At 36.7% G+C, this 14,194-nt stretch overlaps 2 protein-coding genes across 2 annotated transcripts; both read right to left on the bottom strand.

Annotated features, from left to right (window-relative positions):
• Positions 1-1,797: 1,797 nt before the first annotated feature.
• LOC145764918 (lysosomal acid lipase/cholesteryl ester hydrolase-like) lies at positions 1,798-7,686 on the bottom strand. The gene is made up of 5 exons (XM_082576615.1): positions 7,629-7,686; positions 6,399-7,060; positions 5,871-6,079; positions 4,981-5,147; positions 1,798-3,046 (listed from the first exon to the last, which is right to left on the bottom strand). The coding sequence occupies exons 1-5, from the start codon at positions 7,635-7,637 to the stop codon at positions 2,906-2,908; spliced, it is 1,188 nt and encodes a 395-aa protein (XP_082432741.1). The 5' UTR covers positions 7,638-7,686; the 3' UTR covers positions 1,798-2,905.
• Positions 7,687-9,239: 1,553 nt separating this feature from the next.
• LOC145764279 (uncharacterized) lies at positions 9,240-11,450 on the bottom strand. Its single transcript, XM_082575901.1, has 5 exons — positions 11,279-11,450; positions 10,914-11,039; positions 10,385-10,488; positions 9,759-9,906; positions 9,240-9,250 (listed from the first exon to the last, which is right to left on the bottom strand). The coding sequence occupies exons 1-5, from the start codon at positions 11,448-11,450 to the stop codon at positions 9,240-9,242; spliced, it is 561 nt and encodes a 186-aa protein (XP_082432027.1).
• Positions 11,451-14,194: the final 2,744 nt, after the last annotated feature.

The following is a 14,194-nucleotide window of genomic DNA, read 5'->3' as shown; positions in this document are numbered from 1 at the left end:
GCAACTAGTTTGCTTAGTTTTGTGTAAGTTGTTTAACTCTCATCGCTTTAAGACCTTTAATTTTTGAAATGTTATTTTCTTACAGTATTTTGTACCATCATTGCTGCCAAAAAACGGCTGCTGGAGCTGGATATTAGAAACTAAACAAAAAATGGATCATAGTTACTTTTCTCTGTAGGCAGATGGTAGAAAGCCAGATTAGGGCAGGTTTCTTCACTTCGTTTACATCATGCCTTCCGTTTGATGACTTATGGAAAAGTCACTCCACCATAATATGGAAACCAATTAATTTCTCCTTGCCACGTTTACAAGCCGTGAACCAATGTAGCCAGGACTGAGTTGTGTCAAAGCGGCCAGGATTTCTCCTCATTTTTTTTGCATTACACATGAAAAATTTTAGATTAAAACAACGTTAAGTTAATTTTTTGGCTAATTGCTGATTCACATGTTTTATATTGTTAACATGTTGTATGTAAGTCATTTCATCAACAACGTGCCGCTGAATAAAGAATTGTCATTGAAGTGCGTTCCTCAACCATAAACTTAGAGAGTTGAGCTATCATTACTTGAGCTTTTACATCAAAAGGATACATACTAGACTACTACAATCTTGCGGTCTCTTCTTTTCATTATATTTTTTATAAACCAAATATAGAGAAAATTTATAATTGATTTTCTTTCAGAATCTGAGTGCATCGAATTTGAAGGTTCATCTTTAGATTCGAAAAAAAAGCTAATGATTTTTTTAGACAAAAACCAGGCCATATAAATTGCTAAATGGCTCCAGACAAAACCTGAGCAGAGAATGATCAATACTTTGGGATTTAATTTACACAATGCGTCAGGTGTTGTCCTTAAAATTAAATCGATAAAAAATTAATAACCTTATTTTCATAACAATATTCCTGAGACTTTTATTAAAATTTCAATATTAAATCTATTGGCTTAATTCTTTGTCCCTTGTTTCCGCAAGAAAAAAGAAATTAAGCTTTAAATCATATCAGCACTCCATTGAAACAGAATTGTAAACGGCCTTACTTTGCTTGAAGTCGTAGGCTGCATTAAATTTTTGTTGGTAATACCAACACATCAAAGCTCTTAGATTAAACTGACTTTTTTTTACACCGTTCAAAAAGTTTATTATAACGTATGGATGATATCTTAGGCCTATTTGAAGACTGCTGTTTTTATTTTCTTTCCAACATCGTATTATAGGCTACTATTGGTAATGATCATCCATGATAATGGGTTGCATTGCCGAGTGGTGAGAGCAGTGGAACGACGTTCGAAAGGGCACCGGTTCGACACCGCTCAAGAGCATGCGACTGTGTCTTTGGCAAGACACTTAAAGGCATGCCTGAAAGTAGTCACGAAGATTGACTTCCTTGCCTTCCCGTCCACTTAATCTAAATCTTCAATCAGCGGGCGTAAGCCAGGATACGACAATCCATGATGTTTGTTCATTAATGAATAAAGTATAAGATGACAGCAATTAATAACTGTGGTGAGTATGCAGTAGTAGAGACACAAAGCAACGAAGACAAATGCTCATCAAATTAAGCGCGTATAACCGCAAGGCTTGTTCGGATTGTGCATAGCAATGCTGAAGCTATAGGCTGCGTTGTTTTAAAGATTCTCTTCCCTAAAAAATCGGAAAAAATCGACTTTGGACGAGCTGGTTTTGTAGGGCAATAAGAGGTCTTTGCGTCCCGCTACAAGATTGCAAGCCTCTCGTTATGTTGAACGGCAAAACTCAAAAACTCTGCCGGCAAACCTTTCAGTTACAAATGCAACAGTTTCTTTATTTTAAGGTAAACTTAAATACAAATAAACTTCTTCATTTAACACACCAGAAATAAATTAAAAGTTTTTAACCTTCATAGAGCCTTCAGCAGCAAAGCAACGACACAAAAAGATGATGCCTGGATGAACCTTGAACGGACACTTGGACAAAAAATCTTAAAGTAATTTGAAACGTCTGAAACTTTGAAAATACTGCCTAACAAAATAAGAAAAAAGTTTTGATAAATTTTCTTTTTTCAACGCCACAAGTGTCCCATTTTTATCACTTTAACAAATCTTTTTTTTTATTGTGCATCCATTCTCATATGTAGCTTTCAAGCTACGCGGTAAACGAAATAAACTAATTTAGTCAAGAAACCGCACGATCCAGTCAATAAAATTCCAAACTACCTCTGTGAGCAGTCCAAGAATTTTGACCTCAACAGGCAGAACTGGTGGAAAACAAGCATACCCGTATACACCAATTGATAGAAATGATGATCAGTTGGAGATTTTTATCTCAAACTTTGACAAGCACTGCAATTTCAAAAACACAAAATATTTTTTCCTATTAATAATAAAACCCAGTTAATAATCTGTATGATTTCACAAATTCACAAGCAAAAACTTCTCAATGTGTTGCTATGTAGCTGATATGCTGCTTGTTGGGACTCAAAATACGTTTTTATAAAGAGACTTGAGATTTAAAAATCTCTTTCTGTTCATGCACTCTTGCAATTAAACTGTCATCAAATCAGGATGTGGTGAAAGAAAGGTCACTTGAAACCGCAAGAAAGAAACAACACAGTGTAACAACCTCGTCAGCACAGGTGACTACAGACTATACAGTATGTCCTTTGCCACATATTCAAAAACGCTTTCACAAACACAACAAAAATAAACTAATTTGAAGCATTTAAAGAAACAAACATAATTCTAGAAAATAGCAAAATAATTCTTAACTGCGTTACCAGCGAACTGATCTCCTTCACTAATACTGTTGGTACAGGTTTCAATGTGACCTACATGTCGGGCCACCGCAAAGTGTGCAAAGATGATATTAAACACCCTCTTTCTTATGTAAAGCATTCACAATTGCTCCATGTTTTAAAAAAATGTTGCATTACAATTCGTCGTGAGGGGTTACGTAAAGATTTCGAATTAATGAGGGTTCAAATTTTGTGATGGTTTGTATAACATTTGCGTAAATAGTATCTTTTGCTTCTCTTCCCCAAAGAAAATCTAAATGGTCCCATCCTTGAATCTGAAATAATAGAAATAAAATTTCCTTAGCCTTGAAGTTTCATAGTGTAATAAGTAATAACATACGCTTTATTTCTAAATATCGTGTTATTTCAAGCCTACATTTCGCAATGTTTTGAGTCCCACCCTTTAAAGCCTGAAAGCGCCAGCTCTTAAGGGCAGAGGCGTAGCAACCGCCTTCCGAACCCTCCGATCGGGGGGGGGGGGGGGCAAGGAATGAGGGCCCTCCGCCGAAGTTTTTGGAAGACTATTGAAATACAAGATATAGGCTAACCACGTGGCTAAACACGGTACGACGTAGGAAAAGAATGTTTGGTTACGAATGTGCTGATGATTCGAATCGTCGTTCTGCTGAAGAAAAATTCAAATCGCAATTTTTTCTTGTTCTCACTGATCAGGCCATGTCTTTTGTTTTTTTGCGCTTTGACTAACTCGTGAAGTGGTACAAGTTGTTTAAATTTCTGTACAACGCTAGCAGCCTGTAGAAATGTCTCAGAGAAAACGGTTGGGTTGGTTGGTTTTGAATCTTTATCCTCGGACTGACAAAGCCTTGATTGGTTATTCCTGGTCGTTTCGCATACTTGTAGAGGCTCTTGACGCAGGGCCGGTTACCGAGACTGACAGAGTGAAGTTTCCGATTGTTGAAGTGCTGTTGCCAGGAAATTATTCCATTCACTAGGTGCCGCTGAATGGAGAGCAGTCCTGAAATGCGTTGCTCAAGCGCACACCCCGAGAGTCGAACTTGCGCCGCGTGGTCTTGAGCGGACACGTAAGCTAACCACTGAGCTAACGGGGCGGACAATGGAACTGGACAATCAGTGCAAAAAAATTAAAAGAAAAATGGGAGACATTGATGCCAACGAACTAATAATGGAGTTGAATCGTTTTAATTATGTCATCGAAAAAGAGAGAGGACTTGTCACGGCAAGCATATTTTTAACGTACAAGAACAGCTTTCAGGAGATATATCCGAATCTTTGCATTTGCACCAGAATTCTTCTGACCGACCATACCTGTTACTGTCGTCAGTGCAGAAAGGACTATTAGCACAAGGCTCGAAAGAAGCGCTTTGCGTAATTATGGAATATATGTCTACATTGTCACTGTAGACCTATGTATACACAGTGGTGGGCGCAGCTAATGTAAAAGCTAGCTTTCAACAAAGAAATCAGCAGATTTCCAATAAATTTACTTTTGCTAACGAGTCCGCTTAAATTTCTAAATATTAGCGAAAATGCTAATCCGCAAACCAAAGCGCGGTTAGCTTTGCTAATTAGCGGTTAGCGGAACTGTGCCCTTTACTGTGCATACATAATATAAACCCTTATTATATTTGAGATTCTGTTTGAATAAGACCTTCTGATGATTCGTTAAATGTGAAACAGGCTGTTAAGGATTCAAATAGTAATAACTATATTTGATTTAATATAAACCTTGCATGTTGTGTAATATAAATACCACATTCCAGTTTCTACGTTGGAAGAGGCCCCGGACTTATGTTCGGAGGGGGGCACGTTCTTTGTTGCTACGGCCCTGCTTAAGGTCAATTGATTCGTATCCAAGCCATTGTTTTTAATAGGGTCTTAACCCTGTTCTGTTCAAGACGTCGTACACGCCAAGAACTTAGGAAATGATAGACGGATATAAATGTTTATGATTTTGATATAAACCCAGTAATAACAGGAAGTAGCCTACTGGTATTATTGAAAAAACTTTATGCATATACTGTCACGTCTGTCAGTTAGCCACAACAACCGTATGAAATCGAAACTGTAACTCCACATCCCACAATCGCTAAGAAGCCACGAAAAGCATTCAATGATTGATCAACAAACATTCTGCAACCCGTTTCTATCCATTGTCAAATCACTACAAAACAAACTAAACATGTAGGCCTACACAAATATGGAAGATAATAATAATAAATTTGTATACCAATTCATAGTGATGGAGAAATTGAAGCTTTTCGGAAAGTTGTTTTGCGTCTTCAGGGTTGGCCAGTTGGTCTTCAGAGCCTACAAACAAGGCTATCTTGGTTCGAATCAGGCTGATATCGTATTCCGGAGCATTTACTTGACCGTAAGCATTATTATTTTCTGCTTCTGTAAAACATACAACCAAAACAACTTTATTTTGCATGAGCGTGACTTTATATAAATAAATCGGTGTAAATGATTTTGTCATTGTAACTTTGCAACGTAACCAGTTAGGTAACAAACAATTAAAAAAAATATGTTTGGTCTCAAAATTTGTGACATTTCGAAACATATTTTTCATTCTGTTTTCAGCTTTTTATTCTCATAAAAAGTCTTTAATTATTTGTTGAGTTAAGAACTCATCGGAGCATGTTTTTGCGTAAGTTTTTTTTTTAATTTGCTAGCGCACCTCTCCCAAAACAATCGTGCCTTCCATACTCTGGCTGCCAGTAAAATGAGAATTGTTTTAATTTTTAATTTTGAACGGCAGCGAAACGCATTTTTACAGATTTACAAAAAATCTAACTTTTGTATTTTTTTTTCTTTACCTAGATACCTTGTGTTGGTATCAGACTAAGGAAGTGACCAAATGGCCAAGAGATCAAGCTGTGAAAACTTTTCTACTGGTGGCAATTCTGTACATCAGTGGTTCTTTACGTTTGTTTAGACACTGCCGGACAGGTAAAAAAACAACTTTTTGCACACCGGCAACCAATATATCGAAGGCACGATTATTTTGGAAGGTGTGTGCAAGGAAATTAAAAAAATGCTGACGCAAAACTATGATCAGTTGAAATAACTGAATAACAATAAATAGTTACTATAATATAGTTAAAACAACAAATTTACCGGATAAAAAATCCCACTTTCTCATTTTTCCTGATGTGACTAACTGCCCCATGTGTAAGAGGTTTTGCAACGAAGTCCCAGCTGGAGTGTGCGACAAGTACACTGGCAACCTGTCGCTGTAGTAATGATCGACATGGCAACCGCAGGTATATAGCAACAGGTTGCTGCCATGATATGCCAATGTGTCATTAAAAGATGTTTGATAAAGCCTGAGAAATTAATGCAAAGTATTACAAACTCAAACGCAATAAAACTATGTATTTGGATTGTATAGTTAAAAATTCGATTATTTTTCAGTTTACTGACATTAAATGATATACGGAGTAGCTTTGTATCCCTACAAGGTTTATTTATTATAAAAAATACAATAAAACAAAAAATAGGCTATATGTATAATGTATAATAAAATCTAGCAAATGTTTTCAAAGTAAACAACATTTTCATCCGTTAACATGGTTTTCAGTATTCTTTGCCTTATTTAATTTTAATACATAGACTTTTGAAAGAGTGGAACATAAGTAGTTTTACTTGTGAAGTTGAGCAGATATCCATTGAGACAGTGGCTTCTTGGGAAGAACTTCGGCACCTCCAAATAATGACATCCCAACATGAACAGGGTTGCCCAATCCAACAAGGCCCCTAAAGGGGCTTGTGATGTGCCCAAGAGTAGACACAGGAGCAAAGGCAAACATCATTCGAATTTTATTGTTAAAAGACGGATCGTCAGCTAGTTTGGCGAACGCAATAAGAGTCCCTTGTGAGTGTCCAACGTAATAAAGGCTAGATTGTCCAGATTCAACCAGGGCTTTGTCTACCATAGCAGGAAGATCTGACTGAGCCATGTGTTGCCATGTAAAGCGCCAGTATTTTTCATCATAGTCAGGATTCAATGTCTTGTGTTTTCTAGAGTAAGTGCTTCCTCTTACGTTTCCAAGCCATACGTCACATCCCATGTCAGCAAGGAGAAGAGGAAGGCTCCTACCAGGACCGTTCATAACCCAGCAAGAGGAATCAGCCAAGACACCATGTTGAAAAAACACGACTGGCCTCTTATTGTTCTTAAATGGACCGTCAATTCTTCTAGGTCCATTTTGCCCAAATGGTATTCGATGAATTTCAAGCAGATAACCGTCATTTGTTTCCACGGTGTGGATCTCACATTTGTAGCCGAAAAAACGAACCATTTCTGGCTACAAAATAAATAAATGTTTTGTCACAGTTTCTTACTGATCAACGTGAGAAATTCTTACTGATCAACGTGTCGGCTGCATAGCCGAGTGGTGAGAGCCTTGGAACGGCAATCAAAAGGTCGCCGGTTTGACACCGCTCAAGAGCATGCGGCTGTGTCTTTGGCAGGACACTTAAAGGCGTGCCTGAAGGTGGACACGAAGATTGGCTTCCTTGCCTTCTCGTCCACTTAATCTAAATCTTCAACCACCAGGTGTAAGCCTGGATACGACAAACTGATCAACGTATCCTTCTGACACACCAAGTTCAATTCATAACTAGGCTTACATGCTATAATACTCAAGTCTGAGAACAAGAATGAATTACATGTGCAATCTTTCATGAATACTAAAGGTAAGAGCGAACTTTTAAAATACAAACAGAACAGGATAAAATAAGTAGGCCGTCCATGTCCACTTGTCTAGTTTGGTTTACCAACTACCATCACCTTGGAAAAAAAACTGCAACAAAATTACAACATATTGCGTTGTTTCTAGATGACTCTACGTTTTACTTTGTACTTGCCCTTACCACGCTCATTCCACATTCAGGTGGTATCTCGCTATACGTTGCCACGTCATCTTCAGGAGAATCTATGACATTTAAGAAAAATGCATCGCTTTAAAATAAAATTAATGCCAGTATAGTCAAAAAACGTTTCCAATCGACACACAGTCTCTTAGCAATCGAAATTTATACAAATTTATTCGTAAAAGTTGCTAAAATGTTGGTTTTTCTCCATTATGTGGAGGAGTGATAGGTTTATGTTCATAAAAGTTGTTGGCGCAACATCAACCGTTTGCTTGTAGCTTGTGCTTTCGCAAAACATTTATTGACCTTCACAAGGTAGATTTAAACGATCTGTTTTAGCCTGATGCTGCGAGTTTGCTGTGGCAATAGTAAGTTGCGCTAGCTTTCGGAACACAGTTCTCTAGTCATGTGCTATGATGAATGGTGTTGAAGTCAATGAGTGGGACACCTCCTCCCATCACTGACCTATCAAATTCCCTCAACGACCAAGAACGTACCCTGCTCATAAAAGGACCGAAATTTGCCATCAAGAAGCAACCAGACGAACGAACTATACTGAACATCACATCGTCCTTCTGCAAACTGGCATACCAAGCCCGGTGGAGAGATTACACTGAAAATAAGTACCGATCAACCAAAGACGACGACAATCCCCACTCACTGACTTCAACACTATTCATCATACCACATGACTAGGGAACTGTGTTCCGAAAGCTAGCCCAACTTACTATTGCCACAGCAAACTCGCAGCATCAGGCTAAGACAGATCGTTTAAATCTACCTTGTGAAGTAAGCAACGATCATGCTGCTAAAAGCGAAACTCAATCAATTGCATTTATTGACCTGTCTCAACTGGGTTCAAGACTCGACAAGGCTAAAAGTATCATTTACAGCAGGGACGGGCAACATACTGCCCGCGGGACGGATCCGGCCGCGACGGGATTTTGAGCGCTCGCAGACAGTTTCTGGTCTTTACATAATGTGGTCCGCGGCCACACTCTGCCCCAATCTACCACTACCTGCTTACTACGTCAAATAATAGTGACTGTTGGTTAATTTTTAGTTCTTTGATTATTTTTTTTCGGTTTTTAGTCAAGTGACAAGCATGTTATGTTCTGTCATAAACAGGCCCTTCCATCCTTTTTCTTTGTCTCTTGTAAGAATTTCCTTCAGTCTCAAGCCGGAAAAATAGATCAAAGTGAAATTTGGCTGATTGGTGTAATAATTAAACCGGGAACGTGTACAAATAATAGTGATTATTGGTTAAACTTTAGTTCTTTGTGTTTTTAGTTTCTTTGTTTTCAGTTAGAATTAGATTTTGAATTTACACTAAATATTTTCCTATGAATTTTGCCAAGAAACGTAAAGTTGACAAGGAGTGTCGTGAATTTAACAAATATGCTCAAGCGCTTTTTCACACAAGTCGGCAAGAAAGCAGTAGGCTACCGTATGTTTGCTTTGCAATGAAAGTAACAACTTTGATCGACCACAAATGTCTCATTGACTTCAGCAGCTATTGAAGTACATTACGTTAATTGTTAATAAATTCATTAAATAGTGTTTTTGGTCTTTATGCTTTAAACTTAAAGTTTACATTACATTAAATAAGATTCATTTCTTTTCTAGGTAGATAAATACGCGCTTAATGTAGCGATTCATAAATCCGGCCCGCCAAGTACTTCATTTTCCCATATCAGGCCCGCCGACTGGAGAAGTTGCCCGCCTCTGATTTACAGTCTTAATACTGAAAAGTTTGGGTGTTCATCAACACAATTATCGTTTCTAGCACTAGTTGCAACGTTCATCTGATGAAATTGAAAGTAAAATTAACAACAAACAAGATGGTTTATTGCTTCACTGACGTTTCGCGCACCATGACAATGCGCATCCTCAGAGCGAATAACATACAAAATAAAATTTCACCGGGTTATATTGTTTTTTTCTTGCCTTGCCTATATTATGTTTTTTTCTTGCCTTCAATCGCACTACAGTATATGACCCGGTGAAATTTTGTTTGTTGTTAATTTTACTTTCAATTTCATCAGATGAACGTTGCAACTAGTGCTAGAAACTACAGTCTTAAACAATCAACAAGTTTGAAAATTCCTTGAACTTTCCTTTCATTCTCACCTGACGTAGAATATGACTGCACCATGTTTGATAAATTTGCAATAAATTCATCCCAACTCCAATCGTTCATATGATCTTGCATCCGAGAAAGATCGAAACCAAATGCTGATAAATCTGGTAAGTTTTCTTTCAATGTTTCAAAGTTGGCCTAAAAAGATATCGACTATCACACACTTAACTTCTGCTTTACAGTAAATAACTTTATTTTAAAACTTTCATTATGCCACACGTATTTCTATCATGAATTAAAGTAATTTTGAAGATAAACAGTACTTTTTACAAAAGAAAGGTTAGCAACAGAAAAGTATACACTATCTGATGACAAAACAAAATCTGAAAAAAATAGCTTTATTGGCTTCAGCGGAGTTTTGTTATTCCAGTATGATCAAAGTCACAATCTAAAAATGGTCCGCAATTTTCATGATTCAGAATAATCAAACTTATTTCAGCAGGCTAAGTATTGTAAAAATAAAGTATACTTTTGTTTTTAAAGTCAAAACACTGTAAACTATACATTAGTTAGATCAGTAGCCTACTTATTGCAATGAAGCAAAATTGCTTTTCAAGTGTTTGCTCAATTTGGGCATTTATTTTTCGACAAAATGTTACGATTTTGTGCACACAACCTGTAAATCCGCAACTTTCTCGTAGTCTTCAGGTAACAGACCATCTAATGTGTTCGTAACTTTTGTTCTTGCCATTTTTACTATCTCGTGGAATGGTTTCCATTCTGCACATACATAATGGTGTAAAATAGATAGGTAGGCCTACGTTCCATATGTCATGTGGAGAATTTCTCATCTTCGTGAAAGAAATGACCAGACAGACTTTGTATTTATCGCAAGCTGCCCAGTTTTGTTCTATAGCACCTTTACTTTTACTAAAACTACTAAACAAAAAAACATAGATGAATAGCCTACCCATTGAATTCTGGATGTTTAAATCATATTAAAGTCTTCACCATGGAAGATAGTGAGTTTTCTGACCATTATATCATAGGCACCATCAGAAATTTACTCGTTTCCCCAATCAGTGCGCAAACAAACGACTTTACTATTTTAAATAGTTGTTTGATAATATTTCTAATAACAATGATTTTGTTTTCTAATCTCTTCACTAATCATGATGGGCTTAACCGTTTTTAATATGCTGTACCTTGCGCAACGTTTTCTTCGGAAGAGCCGTCAGTGATTGTATGAAAGGCTGTGGACAATGTGTTCACTGTGGCATCATACCAAGTAGAAGTAGATGTGGTCGGCCTCGGATGAGTTTCAGAATTGCCTAGCATAGCAGATTTTAATATGAATTAAACAGACAAGAAAAGTGTAATACCCTACCATGCTTTTCCCTATTAGCTGCGCTTCCAGTAGCGCAATAGCTGAATTATTGGGCATTGTAATCGTTTTGCGAGAAAATAACATTAAAATATCAAACCAGTGACAGATTTTGTTGCTGAAAAAAAAACAAAAAAAACAATAGACCAACTGTGATTCAATAAATTTTTTAAAGATTTTTGTCACCTTCAGCATTGGCATCCTTGTTAGAGTCTCCAGTTAAGGCGTGCACCGCTGCAGAAAATGTGTTGATTGTGGCGTCATACCAGCTTGTTGGTGCAGCAGTGCGTTCGGAATCATTTGCAGAAACATTCGATTGGACAATAACCAGAATCACCAAAAGCATTATCACGTCCATATTATGTTCTTCCTCAGCATTTCCTTTTATTTTATCATCTTAAAAACAAAAGCTTTTTTTTCTGTAGAATGGGCAAATAGTTGCTTGTGTATTGTAAAAATGTAAATGCACTTATCAGGGGTGTAGCCAGCACAAGGCGACAACACACACAGATAGGGGTCTGCAGGAATATTGTTAAAAAAAAAACTTTGAAATTGCGCATTCTGTGAGTACTTTTAGCCTAAATCACTAATACAATTCTGTCAAAAGATGCTGCAACAAAGGGTGAAAAGTTTATTTATGTTACATAAAACAAAAATGGCTGTAAGAATACATGTAATAAACCTCGCACAAAATACAACACAGTAGGCTTATTTATCTAAAGTTCATGTTTAATCTGAGGTGTATATCGTACGTGGAAACAAATATTTTCAAAGTGTTACATGGCCAAATGCCGCAAGCATTTGATCAAAGAAATACATCTGCTATGTCGCATATTGGTAAACTTTTCTAAAGCTTTTCGATGCCTTAAAAATATAGATTTGGGAGAAAAGTAATTTCGCAATACTGTAAAAAGATGGACAAAAGCTTAATAGGATTGAATAGCTTCATTTCAAACAAATACAACACACTAGCAGCAGAATAACAACATAATAAATTCAACCGTTTTCCGCCAGAAGTTTTTACCCTCATCAGATATACAAAATATTTTGGGGTGGACAATTATTTTCTTTATCCCCCTGATTACGCCCTTGGCATTTATCAAAGAAGTGCGTTTAGTGAAGAAAAGAATGCAAAATATACAGTGTATGAAGAAAAAGTAAATTTCAATCTGAAATTAGTTGCCAAAGGACTACAAATCTAATTTCTAATTGAAGAAGGTTGTCGACAAATAAGTAAGAAAAAGATCGAATTGCCGCACGCAAAGAAATGTAGATGGAATATTGCAGCACCAGAAAAATTAAACTAGCAGTTTTACTTCCAACTCATTTGCCACTAAAGAATGGCCCATTTGTTACAAATTGAAATAAGACCAAAAGTAGGTTAAAATTGTAGCCTACATTTTGCACAATATAAAGTCACCACAAAAAAAATGTGTTTGGAAACTTATTCTATGAAAGTCGGTTAGAAAGGAAACCGAAGGAATCACCCAGGCCACAACTAGCAACTGTGAAATATTTTCTGAGACCCAGAAACAAAACTAACTTTTCTACGTGAAAATCTCCGAACTGACAACCCTGACTTATTCAATCAGTTTACATTTTATTAATTTCCCTGCTCTTAATTGTTTTATTCATTCATCGCCATATGATCTGCCATGACCTGCAACATCGATATTGTTTTCATCAACATGAAGTCTCGGCTTAATGAATAGCAATAGCCTACATCTTTTAACTGGATGCTTGTTCAAAGCATAAAACCTTTCAAAAGCTTAGTTATTGCACATTTACGTTGATGTTTTGTCAAGGTATTAAAATTACGTTATTACACATTATAATTACGTTTCAAAACAAAATAACCAGCAAGTATCTTTCAAAGATTTGTTTGCCAAGTAAATGAACTTTGGACATACGAAATAGCTACATCAGCACTTCTGATTGTGTCAGCAAACAATGCCGCTTGGTTTACGAAAATTCTTGGCATTTCATTTTTCGTTGCTCTCAGCTCATGACCGAGTAGTTAGCCTTACCCAGTGGTTCATATAAGTCAACGTCAGCTGGTTGGGATTAAGAAAAAAAAAATGGATGGTACTTCCAAGAATGACAAAAGACTTGGACCGTTTTAAACCAACCGACATTTTACAATAACACCGTATGGTAGGCTACAAGTATATCAGCATAGTTACTGAACAGCTAACGTTTGTGGTACATTTACAATGTCGAACATTGGATTTGGTTATCATTGTGCAACCAGCACATCCATGTTGAAATGTATTATACCAGTTTTGTTGCATTTAGTGTAGTTTCAATATTCGAATTTACCCTTGTTAGGGTTAAAGGCGTTTAGGTGAAAAACTACTGGGATAGAATTTTCACCTTCTCATCTTGGTGGCTTTGGGATTGAGTCCAAATACGGTCACCTAAGCCCCTTGAAAATTATTCAAAAACATTTTGACATCCGGAGATTATTGATTTTTTTCTTTTTGGGTATTTTGTTTGCTTGAGCCAAAAAACGAAAGCAGAACATGAGAATTTTTATTGCATTTTTATGGGACAGTTCATTGTTAAAATCGTATTCTTACGATGCATTGTATAACTCCTTGCGACATTTAGCATAAAAAATGAATTACCGCAAGGATAGAATCAACAATCAAATCGACAATTCTGTGGCTCATTTCAGATTGAGAAGCTGTTGTAATACAATATAAAAGCTAAAAGTTTTCAAGCGTGTCAAAAGTACTCAATGCAACCAAATATTTCTCACAGGATAGTTCCAGATTCGACTGCAATTAAAAAACCAGACCCAACCCTAACCGATGACCGGAATACGGTCGTGATAGCCTAGGGGATTAAGTGACAGATAATCACACCAGATTTGGTTGTAATTGAATATAATTATTTACACATTTTCATGTAGCTTTATTGTAATTGAGAATTTTTGTTGTTGTGAACTGCAATTGTAAGTTCAAAATTTTTTGGTCCAAACTACAATTTACGTTTGGTAAGTTACACGTTAGCAAAAGTGACAGACAGTAGATGAGCCAAAATAACCACAGAATGAACATCAAGATATGCAAAAAGAACTAGAGCAGAGGTGACGAACCT

Source organism: Aplidium turbinatum, chromosome 2 (assembly GCF_918807975.1).
Source record: "Aplidium turbinatum chromosome 2, kaAplTurb1.1, whole genome shotgun sequence".
NCBI lineage: Eukaryota > Metazoa > Chordata > Ascidiacea > Aplousobranchia > Polyclinidae > Aplidium > Aplidium turbinatum.
This window is presented reverse-complemented; position numbering and strand designations above follow the sequence as displayed.

Bases quoted from the DNA above. Each gene is read 5' to 3' on its own strand.
- LOC145764918 (XM_082576615.1), bottom strand. The intron at 6,080-6,398 runs GTAAAACTACTT...TTAATTTCTCAG, and splicing joins ATATCTGCTCAACTTCACAA to GCTTTATCAAACATCTTTTA. The intron at 3,047-4,980 runs GTATACAAATTT...CTATTATTTCAG, and splicing joins TTCTCCATCACTATGAATTG to ATTCAAGGATGGGACCATTT.
- LOC145764279 (XM_082575901.1), bottom strand. From the start codon at position 11,450: ATGGACGTGATAATGCTTTTGGTGATTCTGGTTATTGTCCAATCGAAT. The intron at 10,489-10,913 runs GTACAGCATATT...ATGTATGTGCAG, and splicing joins CGAAGAAAACGTTGCGCAAG to AATGGAAACCATTCCACGAG. The intron at 9,907-10,384 runs GTTGTGTGCACA...ATATCTTTTTAG, and splicing joins AGAAAGTTGCGGATTTACAG to GCCAACTTTGAAACATTGAA.